Consider the following 21,536-nt stretch of genomic DNA (forward strand, 5'->3'; position numbering starts at 1 on the left):
AGAGAGGACGGGGCCACAGAATGGGGGATGCTGGCCGGGGGCAGTCAGAGCTCACCATTGAAGAGGCGGGGCTGGGTTTTCGAGTGGCCTTTAGGGTAGCGGTTCCGAGCCCTGCGCAGCTGCTGTCGGTAGAAGAGGTACCCGAGCCAGGTGCGGGTGTACAGGCTGTACCTAGAGGGCGGGCAGGTGGCCTATGGTCAGCCTTTCTCCCTGGCTCCCCTAGACCCCTTCGTGATGCCTGCAGGCCCCACAGCTCCACTCCTTTGGCCACCCTGTGAGCCAATGCAATTCCACCCTCACTTATTATGTGCCTACTGTTCGCCCTGCTCAGCACTCAGGACAAGATGGAGAATGAGACAGGCACACATAGAACTCGCAGTCTATTGGGAACGTGAACTGGGGAACTCACAGAAGAGACTTGGAGAGGCCAGGCGAGGTGGCTCACACCTGTAATCCCAGCACTTTGGGAGGCCAAGGCGGGTGGATCGCCTGAGGTCAGATGTTTGACACCAGCCTGGCCAACATGGCGAAACCCTGTCTCTACTAAAAATACAAAAATTGGTCGGGCGTTGTGGTGCATGCCTGTAATTCCAGCTACTTAGGAGGCTGAGGCAGGAGAATTGCTGAACCTGGGAGGAGGAGGCGGAGGTTGCAGTGAGCCAAGATCACAACACTGCATTCCAGCCCGGGTGACAGAGTGAGACTCCTCCTCAAAAAAACAGAAAAAGAATTGAAGGCGGGGTGTGGTGACTCACACTTGTAATCCCAGCACTTAGGGAGGTGGTGGCAGAAGAAGCACTTGAGCCCAGGAGTTTGAGACCAGACTGGGCAATATGGCGAGACCCCATCTCTACTAAAAATGCAAAAACTATCCAGGCATAGTGGCACCCACCTGTGGCCCCAGCTACCTGAGAGGATGAGGTGGGAGGATCACTTGAGGCCAGGAGGTCAAGGCTATAGTGAACCATGTTTGTGCCACTGTACTCCAGTCTGAGTGACAGAGGAGACCCTGTCCTGGTAAGAACAAAATACATATCCATGTATAAGCTAAGAAATATTATTGCCAGGCATGGTGGCTCACGCCTGTAAATCCCAGCTCTTTGGGAGGCTGGGGCAGACAGATCACCTGAGGTCGGGAGTTCAAGACCACCCTCACCAACATGGAGAAACCCGGTCTCTACTGAAAATACAAAATTAGCTGGGCCTGGTAGCACATGCCTGTAATCCCAGCTACTTGGGAAGCTGAGACAGGAGATCCCTTGAACCCAGGAGGTGGAGGTTTTGGTGAGCCAAGGTTGTGCCATTGCACTCCAGCCTGGGCAACAAGAGCAAAACTCTGTCTCAAAAAAAAAGAAAAAAAAAAGAAAAGAAAAAAGAAAGAAATATGTAGTTTCTGAGATGCTACATGAGTTAAATGTTCTTATATTTGTATTTAAAACAGGCATTGCACAATATTAAGTGAATGGTAAAATTCCTGCTAATAATTTAAATGCTTCTTACTTAGAATGACATTAAATAGCAAATCAAAACCATCACAGGTCAAAATAGAGATTGTAGAAGAAAAAAAGCTCCATATTTAATACTTTTAATGGCTATTTTTTCCCTGCTTTTTGAACAATTAGGTCCAAATTTCATTTTATATTGCAAATCATGTAGTCAGCCCTGTCAGCAAAGGAAGGAGCTGTCTCAGGCCGTTGCCTCACTGAAGGGAAACTGAGGCTGGGTGGGGATGGGGTGAGGTGACAGTGCTTAGGGTTATAAGTCAAGCTAATCAGAAAAGGGGGAGGGGTTCTGGTTGACTAAGCATGAGCCAGGAAAGTGGAGGTGGGGTAGGTGGCGGACCCTAAATCTCTACAAGTATTGACTGTGTATGTGGGGGCAGGGGCAGCCGTTCTTCAGACCCAAGAGTTAGCTGATTTGTCTGCAAACAGTTGAGTCAAAACCAAGCAGGTTTCCATGGCAATTTGTAGAAATGATTTAGGTAATGTTTAATCACTGCACTGTCAGCTCTGTGTACCCATGGGTTTATATTGATTGGCAGTCTGGGCACACAATTGAAGGGCTTTGCCAACCTTTATTTTAGTTTTTATGTTCCTTTGTTGGAGGCCTTCTTTCTTTTTTATTTATTTCTAAATTGGATTTGGCCAACTTACGCTTTCATTTCTTTAACAATAGTTACTGAACCCTTGCTGTTGGGCAAGCACTGAACACACACTGAGCAAGGCAAAGTCACCGTCCTTGTGAAGGTTCTGTCTAGTAGAACAGACAGGACAATTAACATTTTTTTTTTTTTTTTTTTGAGATGGAATCTCACTGTATCTCCAGGCTGGAGCGCAGCGGCGCAATCTCAGCTCACTGCAACTTCCATTTCCCAGGCTCAAGTGATTCTTCTGCCTCGGCTTCCCGAGCAGCTGGGATTACAGGCATGCACCGCCATGACCAGATGATTTTTGTATTTTTAGTAGGATGAGGTTTTGTCATGTTGGCCAGGCTGGTCTCGAACTCCTGACCTCAAGTGATCTACCTGCCTTGGCCTCCCAAAGTGCTGGGATTATAGGAGAGAGCCACTGTGCCCACTTTTTTTTTTTTTTTTTTTTTTTTAAAGAGATTGGGTTTTGCTGTCAGCCAGGCTGGAGTGTGGTGGCTCAGTCACAGCTCACTGCAGCCTGCAATGCCGGGGCTCAAGTGATTCTTCCACCTCAGTATCCCGAGTAGCCAGGACTACAGGGATAGCAGCTATGTCCAGCTAATTATTTTTATTATTTGTTTGAAGGTGTCTTGCTTTGCTCCCAGGCTAACACTAAGAGTTTCTAACACACAAGAGCATGCTCTAACACCTGGGGACCCTAGTCAAATCACCAAGTATAATGAGAAAGAGGATATTTGCATAATCTCAAAGTATCTCCTTCATAAAATAACCTCTAATTATAAAGGCCATAGAGAAACCTGGCTGACTTCATCGTAAGCCAGTGATCAAAGTTAACGTCACCAGTAACAATATATAGACATCATTTCCCTCTTGGTATGATACACTGAGGAAGGCATAACATCACTTTGGTGGTATTTGAGCCAAAAATGCAAATCTATAATTCTTTTTTTGGGTCTCGCTCTGTCGCCCAGGCCAGAGTGCGGTGATGCGATCCATAGCTCACTGCAGGCTTAATCTCCTGGGCTCAAGCAATCCTCCTGCCTCAGCCTCCTAAGTAGTTGGGACTACAGGTGCGTGCCACCATGCCAGCTAATTTTTAAAATTTTTAGCAGAGATGAGGTCTCACTATGTTGCCCAGGCTATATTCTTCAAATGTATCGATAAGATGAAAGACAGACTGAGAAACTGTCCCAGACTGGAAACCAGGAAATAAATGCAACGTGGGATCCTGGATTGGATTCTAGAGCGGAGAAGGGGAGCGGCAGGGAAACATGAAGAATCTGAGTAGGCTCTGAGGGTAGTTCCCAGGATAGTATCGATGTTAATTTCTTGGTTTTGATGACTATACTGTGGTTATGAAAGACCGTGGTATTCAGAAGCGAGAGGCACATGGGAATGCTGTGTATTATTTTGAAAAGTCTGAAATCATTTCAAAATGAAAAGTTTTAGGCCGGGCGTGGTGGCTCAAGCCTGTAATCCCAGCACTTTGGGAGGCCGAGGCGGGTGGATCACAAGGTCAAGAGATCGAGACTATCCTGGTCAACATGGTGAAACCCCGTCTCTACTAAAAATACAAAAACTCAGCTGGGCATGGTGGCACGTGCCTGTAGTCCCAGCTACTCAGGAGGCTGAGGCAGGAGAATTGCCTGAACCCAGGAGGCGGAGGTTGCCATGAGCCGAGATCGCGCCATTGCACTCCAGCCTGGGTAACGTGAGTGAAACTCCGTCTCAAAAAAAGAAAAAAAAAAAAAAATGAAAAGTTTTCTTTGTTGTTGTTTGTTTGTTTAGATGGAGTCATGCTCTGTCGCCCAGGCTGGAGTGCAGTGGCTTGATCTCGGCTCGCTGCAACCTCCACCTCCCGAGTTTAAGCGATTCTCCTGCCTCAGCCTCGTTAGTAGCTGGGATTCCAGGCCCGTGCCACACACCTGGCTAATGTTTATATTTTTGGTAGAGATGGGGTTTCACCATGTTGGCCATGCTGGTCTGGAACTCCTGATCTCAGATGATCCACCTGCCTTGGCCTCCCAAAGTGTTGGGATAACAGGTGTGAGCCACTGCACCTGGCTCAAAATGAAAAGTTAAAAAATAAAATGAAATAAAATCACCCTTTCCTCTGCCAGACACCACCTTGCACCGACACCTGAGTCCTATTCTGTCTTAATTTCTCCCTACATGGGCTTATGGAACGAGCAGAGGCTCTGATAACAGAAAGATCTGGGCTCCCATTACAGCCTGGCCCCTCTTGGCTCTGCGGCCTTCGGCAAGTCATGAGTTTTACAGATAAGGTTCCTCATCTATAACATGGCAATGCTATGACTTACCCTGAAGGACTGTGAAGATTAAGTGCCTAAAATAAGAAAACGAATGGCGGGTAGAAGATGTTTAGCAACTGTTGTTTCCTTCCCAATTCAGCCGGGCAGTCCTCCCAGCTGCTAGAGCATGGTCACGCACATCTGGGAGGGGTGATAAGCTCCCCGCCCCCCTTACTAAATGCTGACTTCATGTGCCCAGGTTCTGTCCCTAACAAAGGACACCATCTGTGGGGGCAGGGACTGTGCACCAAGAAGCCGCAGTAAACAAGGCCTCTCTCTGTCACTCGCTGTGTTTGGCAAACACTGTGCATATTGGCCATAGTGGAGACAGCAGAAGCAAGGCAGAAGGGGCCCTGCCTTTGGGGAGCTCGTCACGTGGGGAAAGGGAGGGCCAGCAGATATCGAAGCAGAAACTGGATTAGTCAGCACACTGCCAGTTAACTATGGCTGGGGGTGGGAAAGAATGGCTAGAAGGGAAGAGGCCCTACTATAGGCAGGGTGCCCGGGGAAGGCTCGTCGCCAGAGGGTGACATTTGTGCTGGAAACTGCAAGACCAAGCCAGCGGCATGGACGATTCTGGGTGATGCGGCACACGGCAGGAGGAGTGTGGTATCTTAGGAACTGCGAGGAGGTCTCGGAGTCTCTAGGCGGGGCAGGAGAGACAATCAGTGCCGGAGAAGGGGTTGGGGAGGTGGGCAGGGGCCAGTGCATGCAGAGAGTGGAAAATGGCTGGTGGGTGTAGAACAGGGCACACAGGATTGGACTCCCTTTCCTTTCTTTTTGTTTTTTTTTTTGAGATGGAGTCTCACTCTGTCGCTCAGACTGGAGTGCAGTGATGTGATCTTGGCTAACCGCAACATCTGCCTCCTGGGTTCAAGCAATTCTCCTTCCTGAGCCTCCTGAGTAGCTGGGATTACAGGCGCACGCCACCACGCCCAGCTAATTTTTGTATTTTTAGTAGGGACGGGATTTCACCACGTTGGTCAGGCTGGTCTCCAACTCCTGATGTTGTGATCTGCCTGCCTCGGCCTCCCAAAGTGCTGGGATTACAGGTGTGAACCACTGCGCCTGGCCTGGACTCCCTTTCTGAGAGCTCGCTGGGCTGTTAGGTGGAGGAAAGGGGCCGGCGGTAGGGAGTCATCCAGGTGGGAGAGAGACAGGGGCCTGGACTAGAGGTGCCGGAGGTGGAGAGGGTGGGGTGGCAGAGGGACGGGAGATCTGTGCCTGCCTTGGATATGGGCTAGGGACAGGTTGCAGTCCTTGCTAGCCTGAGGTCTTGATCTTTGGGCAAAGCAGGAGAAGGCAGGGCTGAGGCGGGGAAGGAAGAAAGGAAGGGGAGAGCAGCCTGAGGACCCAGTGGCTCTCCCCAGCCCTGTGCCCTGCCCCCCAAGGGCTCCCACAGGACTTTTTTTTTTTTTTTTTTTTTTTCATTTTAGAAAATATTTTTTTATTTTTTTTAATAGAGATGGGGTTTCACCATGTTGGTCAGGCTGGACTTGAACTCCTGACCTCGTGATCCACCCACCTTGGCCTCCCAAAGTATTGGAATTACAGGTGTGAGCCACTGCGCCCAGCCCCAAAGGACTCCCCCAGGCCCCTCCTCCATCTGCCTGCAGAGCTTGCGAGTCACAATCCCCACAGTCAGTTCCCCATCCTGTTCCTTCTCTTTCTGGGAAAGGCCCCTGTCCTCGAAGTTGCATTTAGCCCTCTCCCTGGCACATGCACCAAAACAGAATCCTTCTCAATTTTAGCTTCTACCGCTCACAACGCAGCCTCACCTGTGGGAACAGGCCCTGGAAACTCACCCAGAGCCTCACAAGAGCCTCCATCCCCAGCTCTCTACCTCCAACCCAAACCGCAGACCTCTGGCAAAAATCAGTTCCTAAAGCACCACGTTTGGCTGAGGCTTGCTCCTGCTCAAAAGTCTTCGGAGGCTCCTCACTGCTTATGAGCGAGTGTCCAACTCCCAGACAGGCCTTCTGGAAACTGAGATCACAGGAGTCTCTGCCTCCTCCCCTACTCTACCGCCCAGTGATAATCCCGTGCTCCCAAGAGTGAAAGGGCAGAAACCCCCTACATGACTCCCACCAGCAAAATGGACAAATAAATCCTAACATACTTAGCCCTTGGAAAACTACAGAGTAAGGAAAACACATGTTCTAGAGCAACAGGCTTCAACATTCACAAAGCTCAAGCACTTATCGTTAGGCCGAGACACACGGCAGAGAACACAAAATGATTATATTACAAACCCAAAATACAAAATTACAATTACAAGTTACAAATACGAAAGTATGGCGGGGTGCAGGGGCTCAGGCCTGTAATCCCAGCACTTTTGGAGGCTAAGGCAGGTGGATCACCTGAGGTCAGGAGTTCGAGACCAGCCTGACCAATACAGTGAAACCCCCTCTCTACTAAAAATACAAAAATTAGCCGGGCATGGTGTCGGTGCCTGTAGTCCCAGCTACTCAGGAGGCTGAGGCAGGAGAATCCCTTGAACCCAGGAGACAGAGGTTGCAGTGAACCAAGATCACACCAGTGCACTCCAGCCTGGGTGACAGAGCGAGACTCCCTCAAAAACAAACAAACAAAAAAGCATGCAAAACCATCATGTATATTGCTTTTTTTTGAGACAGAGTTTCGCTCTTGTTGCCCAGGCTGGAGTGCAATGGCGCGGCCTCAGCTCACTGCAACCTCCACCTCCAAGGTTCAAGTGATTCTCCTGCCTCAGCGTCCCAAAGTAGCTGAGATTACAGGGACCTGCCACCATGCCCAGCTAATTTTTTTGTATTTTTAGCTGAGACAGGGGTTTCACCATGTTGGCCAGGCTGGTCTTGATCTCCTGACCTCAGGTGATCTACCTGCCTTGGCCTCCCAAATTACTGCGATTACAGGCATGAGCCACCGTGCCTTCTTCTCTCCCTCCTTCTTCCTAAATTTTGATTCGGCAGTTTTGGGGCCAGGAACTACCCATCATCACCTCACCATAAAGAACATAAAGTTTCCTAATTGGTCCTCTGGGACCCAGATGGGAAACAGAACAATCATTCTGCAAGGTAGGGAGCAGCCAGCCTGGGCAAGTGGCAGCTGCCCTGAGGGGCCCTCCCTGTGAGGTTACAGCTGCAGACAGGGCAGCATCCCATTGGAGGGTCAAAGTGTACCTTCCACTCCTGGCCTCAGCCAGCAGGTGACCTCTCTGGTATCTGAATGTGAGCCTCTAGCCCCAGGGGAGGCCATGTGGGACAGCTGGGGACAGTGAGCCACCAGCCCCCAGACACCCCTCCCTCTAGCACACAGTGGAAAACACACAATGAAGCTCTTCTTTTCTCCTCCATGGGGCCATTTCGCCATCCTGGGCAGCCCTGAGAAGCCTGAAGGCTTTTAAACCTCTGTCCTAACTGGGTCCAGGGCCGGCCTCAGGCCAGGGAGAGTAGGAGGGAGGGTGGAGAGCAAGGAGCAACATAAAGGGGGCTCTGCCTCCAAAAGAATGACCTGGAGGCCAGGCGGGGTGGCTCATGCCTATAATCCCAGCACTTTGGGAGGCCCAGGTGGGCGGATCACTTGAGGTCAGGAGATCGAGACCATCTATCTGGCTAACATAGTGAAACCGCGTTTCTACTAAAAATACAAAAAATTAGCCAGGCATGGTGGCATGTGCCTGTAGTCCCAGCTACTCAGGAGGCTGAGGCAGGAGAATCACTTGAACCTAGGAGGCGGAGGTTGCAGTGAGCTGAGATCATGCCACTGCACTCCAGCCTGGGTGACAGAGCGAGACTCTGTCTGAAGAAAAAAAAAAATGACCTGGAAAGTCCCTATCACCAGGGTCACCTGCCTTGACTCCTCCCTTCCTACTGTGCCCCCTAAATGGCCCCTGGATCCCACAGGGCCCCAGACTCCCCTGGGACCCAGCAGGCAAGCCGTGTGCCCAGGCTCTGCATCTCACCAGAGACAGGGCATTCTTAATGAAATGGAACTGGAAATACCTGTCTGAGAGCTGGGGGACCTGGAAGGCCACCAGGACACAGGGTTCTACGGGACCCGGTGTGTGCTCAGAGGCCTCTCAGGAACACAGAGAGCAGCTCCATGTCTTGTGTGTTCTCAAAACTGAGGAAACTGAAGAAGATGAGACAGCTAAAACGACCTTGAGGGTGAGGGTTTCCCGAAGCTGCCAGCATGCCTGGGGGCGGGGGAGACTTCCTCACACCCAGGAGAGGGACAGGGCTGCCTGCAGTCAAAACAGGAGATCATGGGGTCAGGGTCGGCCATCGCCCAGCTCATCCCTGGATGGGTTCTTCCCCAGACTTCTCAGCCCTCTCCATGGGGGAGGGGCTACTGGGGGCTCTGGTTAGAGCCAGAAGCACAGTAGGAGTGTCTCCGCCCCGGCTGGGAGGCCTTGGCTAGTTCTGTCTCTATGAGTGTAATCCCACCACTGGCTGCCAAGGGCTCTGGGCTTTGTTTGGTTTTAGTTTGTTTCCTGTGGCTTTCCTCTTCTCTCCTCGCTCATCCCAATCCCAGGCCTTCCTGATTCAATCCTGCTCCCTGAGCTGGGCTTGAGGGTCCCGAGGGCCACCAAGGACACAGGGTTCTACTGGAGCCAGGGTGTGCTCCGAGGCCCCTTAGTTTTTGCTTGTTTGTTTGTTTTGAGACAGAGTCTTGCTCTGTCGCCCAGGCTGGAGTGCAGTGGTGCAATTTTGGCTCACTGCAACCTCTGCTTCCCAGGTTAAAGTCTCAGCCTCCCGAATAGCTGGGATTACAGGGGTGCGTGACCATGCCCAGCTAATTTTTGTGTCTTTTAGTAGACATGGGGTTTCACTATGTTGGCCAGGCTGGTCTCAAACTCTTGGCCTCAAAAGATCTGCCCACCTTTGCCTCCCAAAGTGCTAGGATTACAGGTGTGAGCCACTGCGCCCAGCCCTGAGGCCCCTTAGGAACACAGACAGGAAGTCTGACCTGTGAACACCTAACTCCAGAACAAGCGAGAACGTGCCCGGGAAACTTGAAGTGGGAAGACAGTGCCCAGGGGCAGTCTGGAGACAGGTTCATTTTAACTGAGGAGGTTGGGCCAGCCTTCATGGAGAAAAGGGCACCTGAGCCAAGCTTTCATTCATTCATTTATGCATGCATGCATGCATGCATTCAGAAACTTTTTCTTTCACATCAGACGGAGACTGTGCTGACATCATCACGAGGTCTGAGGGAGGCGCATCTTACCTATGCATGTGAAAACCCGATCACACTTAGAAGCTACAAAAAGATCAGTCAGAGGCATTTCCTAAGGTCCACTGAGGTGCCAGGCACTGTTCTGGAATCCGGGATACAGTCCTGAACAGTTTCTCCCCTTGTGTAGCCATATTTTGATTAGGGGAAAAAAAACAATCAACATGCAGTATGTCCCGTGGTGATGTGAACTAGAGGGGACATAAAGCCATCGAGGGGACAGGGTGCAGAGGGTGGTGCTATTTTTATGTGGGGTGGTCAGGGCAGGCTCTCAAGGCAAAATTTGAGCAGAGACCTGAAAGAAGTGAGGCTGCAAGCCACGCGAGAACCACAGAAGGCACTGTGGAGAGGCCACCACCTGTAGCTGAGGCAGAGGAGCAGGCTGAGGGGTGCTAAAAGATGTGGTGGGGAGGCCGGGTGTGGTAGTGTGCGCCTGTAGTCCCAGATATCTGGGAGGCTGAGGCAGAAGAATTGCTTGAATCCGGGAGGCGGAGGTTGCATTGAGCTGCGATCACACCACTGTACTGCAGCCTGGCGACACAGTGAGACTCTTGTCTCGAAAAAAAAAAAAAAAAAGATGCAATGGGGATGTCCAGGTCACAGAGGGCCTGGAAGCCATTCTTCAAACAGACTTGGACTTCATGAGAGGTGGGAAGTCGCTGGAGGAGTTTGAGCAGAGAAGCGGTCCGTTCCTGACTTAAATAACAGGTTTTTTTGGTTTTGTTTTTTTGCTACGGAGTATCACTCTTATCACCCAGGCTGGAATAAATGGCACAATCTCGGCTCACTGCAACTCTGCCTCCTGGGTTCCAGCAATTCTCCTGCCTCAGCTTCTCAAGTAGCTGAGATTACAGGCACTCCACCGCCATGCCTGGCTAATTTTTGTATTTTTTGTAGAAATGGGGTTTCAGCATGTTGGTTAGGCTGGTCTCGAACTCCTGACCTCAGGTGATCCACCCGCCTCGGCCTCCCAAAGTGCTGGGATTACAGCCATGCACCACAGTGCCCAGCCTAAATAACAATTTCATTTGGGTTGCAGTGTGGAGAATGCACTGGGGTACAAAGACAGAAGTCAGCAGTGCATCTAGGAGGCTGGGTGAGAGCTGACCTGGCTGGCTCAGGTGGTGGCAGTGGAGGCGGGGAGAAGTGTTCAGATTCTGGGTATGTTTGAAGGTGAGCTTTGAGGATGCAACAGAATTTGACAATAGAGATACAGGGAGGAAGGAAGGCTAGACAGGTGAGACAGAAGTGCAGGAAGAGCTCAGGCCTGGGGGAGATGAAACTGGGCAGGTCTGGAGTAGGTGTGGGAGGGTGCAAAGGCCTGGTGAGGATTGGGGGCTCCATTCTTCTGCAATGTGGCTTGCAGAAGGGAACACTTGGTCAAAGGCATGCTTTGAAGACCAGCCAGGCAGCAGGGGGAAGCTGTGTGGGTGGGGAGAGCAGAGAGCGGCAGGGGAGCACGAGGCTGCGGTGGGTGCTCCAGCCACAGCTCTCCAAGGTCCCATAGGCCCCAGAAAAGAAAAGGACCCTGCGCCCCTCCTGCCAGGCTGTGACGTGGATAGCCCAGCTCACTGCATCTACCTGACATTCTGGCCACTAGCAGGGTCTGGGAGGATTCACTCAAGGACCCTCCCATCAGGTTCCTGCCACTCTTGAAATCAAGCTAGTGGGACTCACTGGCCCCAGATAAGGGGTTTCCTCTTGCAGAAGAAGAGCAAGCTAGGTCTGTCCCAAGGACGGTTTCGAGGGTCAAGAAAGGTCTCCTATGCCTAGGAATGAAGAGGGGGCTTGGTCAGGGAGGGAAGGCTGTCACTAGGGCTGCCTTTCCCCACACGCCAGCTGCTACCCACCTCCTTGGCTCTGCAAGACACTTCCAGATGTGCTTGTGTCCCCTCTGCAGACAGAGGCTCTCCTCAACACTCTGTTCTGCAAAACCCCCACAACTACCCCTAAGAAGGCAAAAGGGCAACTGAGGCAGGAAGCAGAGGGCATGCACCAGTGAGTCCCACACTCCTGATCCGACTCCCCAGGTTTATCCTACTGCTCCTGGGGAGCTTGCCACCCCCTGCCACCTCCTGGGTTTGGGCCCTTGCTTATATCTGTTTGCATGTGCTTTCCCCTTCCCTGGAGAACAATGATCAGAACCTGTTCATATCTGGGACCCCACAGTCCCTACCCAGGGCAGCTACGTGTTCCCTGGCTGAATGAAGGGATGTGGAGTTTCCTGCTGGGTGGTGGACAGGACAGGCTTGGAAGACAGGAGTGGAATTATGTAAGGAAGCTCCAGAAGGACACGGGGCTGTGGATCCTCTCCCAACTCCAGGCCACAGCAGGAACACCTGCTAACATTTCTGGACCATTCCCTTTGAGCCAGGCCCAGGTGCGGTTCATTTGATCTTCACAGGAGCCCTATGAGATAGGCATCCGCAACCCCATTTTACAGATGCAAACAACCAAGGTACAGAGCAGTTATTTGTCCAAGGTCACAGGGCTACTAAGCAACAAAGCTAGGACTCAAAAGCAGACTTGTTTGACCCCACATGCTATGTGCTTAGCTACTACCCACACTGTCTCCCAGGCCCTACATGTGTCTCATACCAGGTTCACCTGGGGCCCCTCCCCATTGTGCTCAGTTATCCTCATCCTAAGACGACTGTAGTTATGGTTGAGGAAAGCCTTTTATAAAATTGCCAAATTGCCAAACACCAGGGATGTTGATTCTTAATGATAACATGCTAACAGCTCTCCTCCCTGTGAGGCTGGTGTTTCCATCATTTCCTTTCCACCCCCAACAGAATCCTCCATTTGCGATCCTCCCAGCCACACCTTCAGGTTGGTAGTGCATTCGCTTTCCCCCTCCGCATCATGTCCTGTTCCATCCCGTTCCCCCTCCCTCCCCATCCTTCCTGGAGGCACCTCTAGCACCAATACCTGCCCATTTCCAGACTACGGTTTCCTGTAAATATCCCCTCTCCCTCCCAGCAGCCAGCAGCATCTCCCCCTGGGGACTGGACTGATTGTTTTGCAGACCATGAGGGGCAGGGTCTGGAATTCTGATTCCAGGCACACCCTTCTGCTCTGCAAATTTGGGGAGTGGATTCCAAGGCAACCTTGACATCCAGACACAGGAAAGCCTGTAGAAATACTGCATTTCGAAGTAACTCTCTGATGATTCCAGTTTTGGGGATTTGGAAAATCCCAATTCCCAAGTTCCAGGCAGACTCACACTCTCAAGATTCTGAGTTAGTGATCCTGGCATTCTGATCTCGGATTCTAGTTCCTTATGGAAACTTCTATTTCCCCTTCCTCAGGCCATTCATATGACCTCAAACTTACTAATTCTGAAAGCTAGAAGTAGATTTAAAAATCTTTCCCCAGATAGGGCTGTAAAATTCCCAGAAATTTTGTGGGGAGAAAATGTTTTTATTAAAAATCCCGAATATGGGACAGGCGAGGTGGCTTACACCTATAATCCCAGCACTTTGGTAGTCCCGGGCGGGAGGATCACGAGGTCAGGAGTTCAAAACCAGCCTGGCCAACATAGTGAAACCCTGTCTCTACTAAAAATACAAAAATTAGCCGGGCTGATGGAGGACGCCTGTGTTCCAAGCTACTCGGGAGGCTGAGGCAAGACAATCGCTTGAAGCTGGGAGGCGGAGGTTGCAGTGAGCCAAGATCACTCTACTGCACTCCAGCGTAGGAGACAGAGCAAGACTTCCTCTCAAAAAACAAAAATCCTAAATATGAAGATATCTAAATATTTTTCTTTCTCTCTCTCTCTCTTTTTCTTTCTTTCTTTCTTGAGACGGAGTCTAGCTCGTCTAGCTCTGTAACCCAGGATGGAGTACAGTGGTGTAATCTCTCCTCACCGTAACCTCTGCCTACCGGGTTCAAGAGATTCTCCTGCTCAGCCCCCCCCCTCCCCGATTACAGGTATCCTCCACCACACCCAGCTAATTTTTGTATTTTTGGTAGAGATGGGGTTTCATCATGTTGGCTAGCCTGGTCTTGAACTCCTGACCTCAGGTGATCTACCCACTTCAGCCTCCCAAAGTGCTGGCATTACAGGCGTGAGCCACCATGCCCAGCCTAAATATTTTATTTATTTATTTATTTATTTTTGAAGAGGAGGACTGATGTAGCCAGCCTAAATATTTTTCAGTCTCGTTATTTTAATGTAACGTGCAGAGCAATGGTAACTTACTTAACGCATTATCTAAACTGACCAAGGTTTAGGATATTAGAGACGTGAATGCCCCAAAAGGCACAAATACAAGGTCTCCACCCCACCCTCCAGCACCATGTTTTCTAGTTTTCCAGCTCCCGGAAGCCTTTATATCTCCATTTCTTAGGCTGAGAGTGAGTGGATTCCTGGGCCTGAAGCTTCTGGGCGCGTGGGGTGGTCTGGAGAGGAGATGGTGAATTGCACAATGTTTGCTCGGAAGCTTGGGAAATTCCCAGGCTTAGGCTCTCCCCACAACCTGGCCTGTTGCCAGGGCTCTCAAAATTCCCATCCCCAACATCACTATCCCTAAACTGGGGCTTGAGGTCCTGACCCATGGCCCGCCTGGTAGTAGGAAGCGGACAGGGGCCCTCGGAGGCTTGTCTTCTTCCCTGCCTGTCAGCATCTCTGGGGCTGAACAGTGCTTGCTAGTTACCACCTTCCCCTGGGGCCAGGAAGGAAGGGGTAGAGGGAGGCAGGAGAGCAGAGTGAGCTGGGGAGGGTCGATGCACACAAATGACTGGAAAACCAGGCAGAGTCAGTTGCGTCAGATTTCACAGCGTGTTCCACATGGGCCAGGCTGGGGTTAGAAGGAAAGGGGCAGGCTGGAATCCAACAGGCTTGGGACTCTTGCTTGGGACAGAAGAACCTAACTTGACTGGTAAGGAGTTGGGTGCTGGGGAGTGGGACAGGGACGTACGGAAGGAGTTGGCGGTTTCAAACGTCAGACTGCAGAAGGTGGGAGGCAGTCCTTCTCTCCGGCATTTGCCATTGCCATCGGAGCCTGAGCACCTGCTGACCTCATCTCCGGACAGAGACGGTATTCCCAGCCCTGGCTCCTGCACTACCCCCCGTCCAGCCTCCTAGTCTCCAGCCCCTTCTGTGGCACTTTTCTCCAGATGCCCTCTCACGTCTCCTTCCATGGCCACCCCGGCCCGCCTCTCCTATCCTCCTTCCCCAGCTTAGCCCAATTCTCCACCTCCCCAACTCTGTGGCCTCTCCAGCCCGTCTCCTCGATCCCTGTTCCCTGAGACGGAGCCCAGTCCCAACCGCCACGCCCACCCCCAGCCCTGGCTCCCGCCTCCCAGGCCCCTCTCCCAGCGCGCCCGCCTCCCGAGCCCGCACGCTTCGGAGCCCGGGCACTAACCCGATTCGGAAGAGTAGCTGCTGGCTGTGCGCCATGAGCAGGCCGCGGAGGCCCGGCCGCGCTCGGCAGCCGCGAGGTCTCACGAGCAGGACGAGGACAAGGACGAGGAGCAGCCAGCTGCCGGTTACCCACTGCCACAGCGCGGGCCAGCCCTGCCAAGCCATGCCGGGGGCAGGCGCGCGCCAGCAGGGCGGGGCTGGGCGTTGCTAGGCAACGGCCTGGCGCCGGCCCCCCCGCCCCCCGTGGGGAACCTGACTGCCGGCTGGGGGCGCGGGGGCGTTGTGGCCCCGCCACGCCCATTGACCTCTTCTTCGGACCCGCCCCCTCCCCACCCCCAGCCGGGCAAGCACCCTGAAGGCCCCCCAGCTTTAGGGGGCGGCCTTGCCCCGCCCCGAGCTGGCGGCCAGGAGGCGGGGCCACAGCCGGCCGCGAGCCTGCGCCGATCGGGGTCCACAGTTGCCCGAGCCCTGGGAGGGGGCTGGAGCTCGCAGCCTGCCCCTCCCGCCTCCCTGTCCAGGACGCTGCTATACTTTCTCAGCTGGCAGGAACCTGAGAGATCATCTGGGTCAGCTGCCAGTCATGGATTCATTCATTCGCCGAACGACTTTTCTAGCTCCTCCTATGTACTCGGCACTCTGCCAGGCTGTGAGGAGGCTGCAAGGGTCAAGGGCACACCGTCCTCATTCCTGGAGCCCACAGCTCGGAATCTAGTAGGGAGACGAACCAAATAAGCAAGCAAACAAAATTATATCTGTTTACACACACACATACAGATGCGCGTGATGACAAATTGTGGCAGGAAGTCAAGGAGGGGGCAATGACACGGAGCACAGAGAGGGCCAGCTTAGGTGGGGGAGGGCCTTCCCAGCAGGTGACATTTAAGTCCTGCCCTGAAGGATAGGAAGAGGCTACACAAGCTCTGGGGGAGCGACTTGACCTAGGTTATGCAGCCATGGGTGGCACAGAGGAGCCTAGGGCTGGGCATCCCGACTCCCAAGCTCAGGGCGATTTCCACATCACTGTTCCCAGCCCCCTCACTGCTGCCCTCCTGACAGATTCTAGAAGTTGTTAAGGTCCCTGGAATGGAAGTAGGAGTAGGGCAGGCGTGGTGGTGGTGAAACCTACAAATTTAGGCACAGGGGCCGGGGCTGGGCTCGTTTTGGCTCCAGCTCTAGCTCTGGCCCAGGACAGGAAGGGAAATAAATGCTCTAAAGAGTGAGTCAAGCTCGCCCTGGCGCAGTGGCTCACCCTTGTAATCCTACCACTTTGGGAGGCTGAGGCAGGTGGATCACCTGAGGTCAGGAGTTCGAGACCAGCCTGATCAACATAATGAAGCCCCATCTCTAAAAATACAAAAATTAGACTGGCGTGGTGGGGGACACCTGTAATCCCAGTTACTCAGGAGGTTGAGGCAGGAGAATCACTTGAACCTGGGAGGCGGAGGTTGCAGTGAGCCAAGATCATGCCACGGCATTCCAGCCCAAGACTCCATCTCAAAAAAAAAAAAAAAAAGTCAAGCTCACCTCTGCTGCTGCTGGGAGGTGCTGGGGGGTGCTGGGAGGGAAATGGATGAGGCATATGTTAAGTTATCTTCAAACTGAATTGTAATTCCAACACCTGAATCTGGGTTGAATCCAGAAAACCCAAGCAGACATGGAGTTTCTCCTATGTGGGTACATCTTAAGGGACAGAGCCTCTGGCCTGCTCCCTCCCTATCTCCTCGCCTGTATTTAGGCTTCTTCTCAGTGCCTGGGGTATAAAGGGCTGGTGTCACAGAGGAGGCAGAGGAGTGAGGAAACTGATAAGCCAATTTGCAGATGGCCCTTGTAGGATGCAGGAGTTTGTGTTTTTAAGTCTGTGTCTACACATGCAAAGTGAAGGATCATGGGGCATCAGCAAAAGTCATCGTGTACACACCTTTCTGCAGGTAAGGCTGTGCCAGGCATTCTATCAAGAAATTAAAATGCAGTCCTGTAATCTGAAATAGGAAATGCACACTCAAGCATGAGCTTGCAGGGAACACAGAGATGACCGAATTCTAAATCTCAAGGCACACAATTAACAAGATGATAGATGATAAATCCAAGATACATTTGATGATAAATCCAAGATACATTTGATAATGAATCCAAGATACATTTGATGAAATATATGGAGTCATCCATGGCCTTGTTTATTAAAAAAACGAAAGAGAGAGAAAGAAAGAAATACATGGAGTCAAGGCGGGACTGGGATGAGGAGTGAGGGTGCGTGTTTTAGGGGACTCATGCAGGCCCAGGGAGCCGTAACTCCCACCCCTAGACTGTTCTGGAAAACTTCCAATGTCTGCTACAAGTCAGCTTTAGTTTCATCTCCTCTGCCATGATAATCTTCTATCCCAGGCCGGGCTCGGTGGCTCACACCTATAATTGCAGCACTTTGGGAGGCCGAGGCGGGTGGATCACCTGAATTCGGGAGTTCAAGACCAGCCTGACCAACATGGAGAAACCCTGTCTCTACTAAAATTACAAAAAATTCACCAGGCATGGTGGCGCATGCCTATAATCCCAGCTACTTGGGAGGCTGAGGCAGGAGAATCACTTGAACCCAGGAGGCGGAAGTTGCGGTGAGCTGAGATTGCACTCCAGCCTGGGCAACAAGAGCAAACAAAACTCTGTCTAAAAAAAAAAAAAAAATTATCTATCTATCCTATCCAGGCTGATGCCTTATTATGAATCCTCATCGGCACTTTATACCCTAGAATACCTAACTACTTGTAGTTACCTAAACCTACCATATGGTTTCACACCCCCATGCCTTTGCACATGCTGTGACTTCTGCGTGGAGTGCCATTTATCCTTTGTTCCCCAAAGACTCAGATTGGGTGTGGTCTCTCCAAGAAAGCGCTTCTTCAACCCTCCCAGGGCCTTCATGGGCTTAAGTATGTCCTCTTTTGTGTGAACTCTGGGTCTTCTTCATACTTTTTTTTTTTTTTTTTTTAAATAAGGACACAGGGTCTCACTCTGTCACCCAGGCTGGAGTGCAGTGGCACCATCATAGCTCACTGCAGCCTCAGATTCCTGGGCTCAAGCAATCCTTCCACTTCAGCCTCCTTGGTAGTTGGGACTCCAGGCATGAGCCACGGGACCTGGCCTGTATACTCTCAAATAGCTAGAAGAGCAGACTTTGAATGTTCCCAGCACAAAGAAATGATCAATGTTGGCCGGGTGCAGTGGCTCACGCCTGTAATCGCAGCACTTTTGGAGGCCGAGGCAGGTGGGGGTCAGAGTTCAAGACCAGCCTCACCATGGTGAAACCCCATCTCTACTAAAGATATAAAAAATTAGCCAGGATATAAAAAATTAGCCAGGCATGGTGGTGGATGCCTGTAATTCCAGCCACTTGGGAGGCTGAGACAGGAGAATCGCTTGAACCCAGGAGGAGGAAGTTGCGGTAAGCTGAGATGGCACCACTGCATCCCAGCCTGGGCAACAGGGCGAGAAAATAAAAAAAGAAATGATCCTCAGCACTTGGGAAGCCGAGGTGGATGGATCACGACGTCAAGAGATCAGGACCATCCTGGTCAACATGATAAAACCCCATCTCGGCCAGGCGCGGTGGCTCAAGCCTGTAATCCCAGCACTTTGGGAGGCCGAGGCGGGTGGATCACGAGGTCAAGAGATCGAGACCATCCTGGTCAACATAGTGAAACCCTGTCTCTACTAAAACTACAAAAAATTAGCTGGGCATGGTGGTGCGTGCCTGTAATCCCAGCTACTCAGGAGGCTGAGGCAGGAGAATTGCCTGAACCCAGGAGGCGGAGGTTGCGGTGAGCCAAGATCGCGCCATTGCACTCCAGCCTGGGTAACATGAGTGAAACTCTGTCTCAAAAAAAAAAAGAAAGAAAAAGAAAAAAAACCCCATCTCTACTAAAAATACAAAAATTAGCTGGGCGTGATGGCTCGCACCCGTAATCGCAGCTACTCAGGAGGCTGAGGCAAGAGATTCGCTTGAACCCAGGAGGTGGAGGTTTCAGTGAGCTGAGATCGCACCACTGCACTCCAGCCTGGGTGACAGAGTGAGACTGTCTCAAAAAAAAAAAAGAAAGAAATGATCAATGTTTGAGGTGATGGATATGCTAATTACCTTTATTTGCTCATTACACATTATATACATGTATCAAAATATCACACTGTGTCCCATAAACATGTACAATTATATGTGTCAACTATAAACAGTAATAAAAACAAAAAAGAATAGGGCCAAGGATTTGATTTATTCATCTTCAACTCTCCAGTGTCTGGCACGATGCCAGGTACATATTAAATACTCACAAATGTTCTTTGAAATGTCAAACTCCTAACCATATCCCACAAGGCCTCTGCTTGATAGGGCCCCGCCTGTCTCTTCAACCTCCTCAGATGCCTTTCCCTTGTGAGATATGGTTAGGAGTTTGACCCTGAACTAGCCACACTTCCTCAGATGTGCCATGCTCCTTCCCACCTCAGGGCCTTTGCCCATGCTTCCTCCCCTCAGAACACTCCTTCCCCAGTTCTCTGAATTGGAGGCAGCTTCTTAGCTGTTGGGTCTCACCTTAAACACCAACCCCCTGTGTGGAAATAACCTGGAGAGAGATCCAAGCCGGCTGATCACTAGCAGCTCGGGATTGTAGCTCCCAGTGAAAGAGCAGAGAACGAAAGGATGCCACACTTTCAGATGAATTTTTGTTGCTCATGCACCAGGAGATTCCCAGCGGAGGAGCCCCACAGGTCGCCAGCGCTACTCTTGTGGCCGGTGAGGCGGTTTTGCCGCTGCCTTGGTGCAGTGGTTCTTGGTGCAGAGTCAGAAAAGCACCGTCAATCATAACGCTGCTGTTTTGGCCGGGGCAGTGGGTTGCTCAGATTTTTAGCGCTGGGAATCAACAAGTTGGACGTCCACTCAGAAACCCAATTATAAAGACGGTAATTATAAAGACCACAGATGGATAAATTTATAACAAAGGGAAGAAAACAGCCTAAAAAGGCTGAGAATACCCAAAATCAGAACGCCTCTCCCTCTACAGGGGATCACAGTTCCTCATCAGCAACGGAACAAGGCCTGATGGAGAAAGACTGTGTTCCATTAACAGAAGCAGCCTTCAAAAGGTGGATGATAAGAAACTTCTGTGAATTAAAAGAACGTGTTCTAACCCAATGCAAAGAAACTAAGAACTTTGAAAAAAGGTTTGATGAAATGTTAACAAAAATACACAATTTAGAGAGGAATATAAGTGAATTAACAGAGCTGAAAAACACAACATGAGAACTTCGTGAACTATGCACAAGTTTTAACAGCCGAATCGATCAAGCAGAAGAAAAGATATCAGAAGTCGAAGACCAACTTAATGAAATAAAACAAGATGACAAGATTAGAGAAAAAAGAGTAAAAAGGAACGAGCAAAGTCTCCAAGAAATATGGGACTATGTGAAAAGACCTAATCTGCACTTGATAGGTGTACCTGAATATGACGAAGAGAATCAATCCAAGCTAGAAAATACGCTTCAGGATATTACTCAGGAAAACTTTCCCAACCTAGCAAGGCAGGACAATATTCAACTCCAGGTAATACAGAGAACACCACAAAGATATTCCTCAAGAAGACCAACCTCAAGGCACATAATCGCCAGATTCACCAGGGTTGAAATGAAGGAGAAAATACTGAGGGCAGCCAGAGAGAAAGGTCAGGTTACCCATAAAGGGAAGCCTATCAGACTCACAGCAGATCCCTCAGCAGAAACCGTACAAGCTAGAAGAGAGTGGGGGCCAATATTCAACATCCTTAAAGAAAAGAACTTTCAACCCAGAATTTTACATCCAGCCAAACTAAGCTTCAAAAGCGAAGGAAAAATAAAATCTTTTGTGAACAAGCAAGCACTCAGAGATTTCATCACCACCAGGCCTGCTTTACAAGAGCTTCTGAAGAACCACTACACATAGAAAGGAACAACCAGTATCAGCCTTTCTAAAAAATACCAAAAAGTAAAGAGCATGAACATAATCAAGAATTTACATCAACTAATAGGCAAAACAGCCAGCTAACATTAAATGGCAGTATTAAACTCACATATATCATTATTAATCCTAAATTTAAATCGACTAAATCTCCCAGTCCAAAGACACAGACAGGCAAAAAAAGCCAAAACCCATCAGTATGCTGCATCCAGACCCATCTCACATGCAAGGATACACAGACTCAAAACAAAGGGATGGAGAAAGATTTACCAACCAAATGGAGAGCAAAAATAAATAAATAAATAAAAAACAGGAGTTGCTTTAAAGCAACAAAAATGGGCCGGGCGCGGTGGCTCAAGCCTGTAATCCCAGCACTTTGGGAGGCCGAGGCGGGTGGATCACGAGGTCAAGAGATCGAGACCATCCTGGTCAACATGGTGAAACCCCGTCTCTACTAAAAATACAAAAAATTAGCTGGGCATGGTGGCGCGTGCCTGTAATCCCAGCTAATTTTTTGTA

General features: G+C 50.7%; 1 protein-coding gene and 1 non-coding gene across 3 annotated transcripts in view; both read right to left on the reverse strand.

Annotated features, from left to right (window-relative positions):
• PNKD (PNKD metallo-beta-lactamase domain containing) overlaps nucleotides 1-21,536 on the reverse strand; it is an 86,773-nt gene that overhangs the window by 8,091 nt on the left and 57,146 nt on the right. The window contains exons 1-2 of one of the 2 annotated variants that reach the window (XM_032278249.1): nucleotides 15,048-15,306; nucleotides 56-171 (exon numbers count right to left, since the gene is read on the reverse strand). In XM_032278249.1, the coding sequence (XP_032134140.1) occupies nucleotides 56-171; nucleotides 15,048-15,211 (280 nt within the window). In that variant the 5' untranslated portion in view covers nucleotides 15,212-15,306. Of the gene's footprint in view, nucleotides 1-55; nucleotides 172-15,047; nucleotides 15,307-21,536 lie in introns of those variants that run through there. The other variant, XM_032278248.1, reaches the window with a different exon arrangement.
• On the reverse strand, nucleotides 9,617-9,717 carry LOC116552070. Its single transcript, XR_004269195.1, has one exon. It is a non-coding gene; the product is annotated as a small nucleolar RNA U13 (small nucleolar RNA).

This window comes from Sapajus apella, unplaced genomic scaffold, assembly GCF_009761245.1.
Source record: "Sapajus apella isolate SASKATOON/1434 unplaced genomic scaffold, GSC_monkey_1.0 scaffold10, whole genome shotgun sequence".
NCBI classification, from domain to species: Eukaryota; Metazoa; Chordata; class Mammalia; order Primates; family Cebidae; genus Sapajus; species Sapajus apella.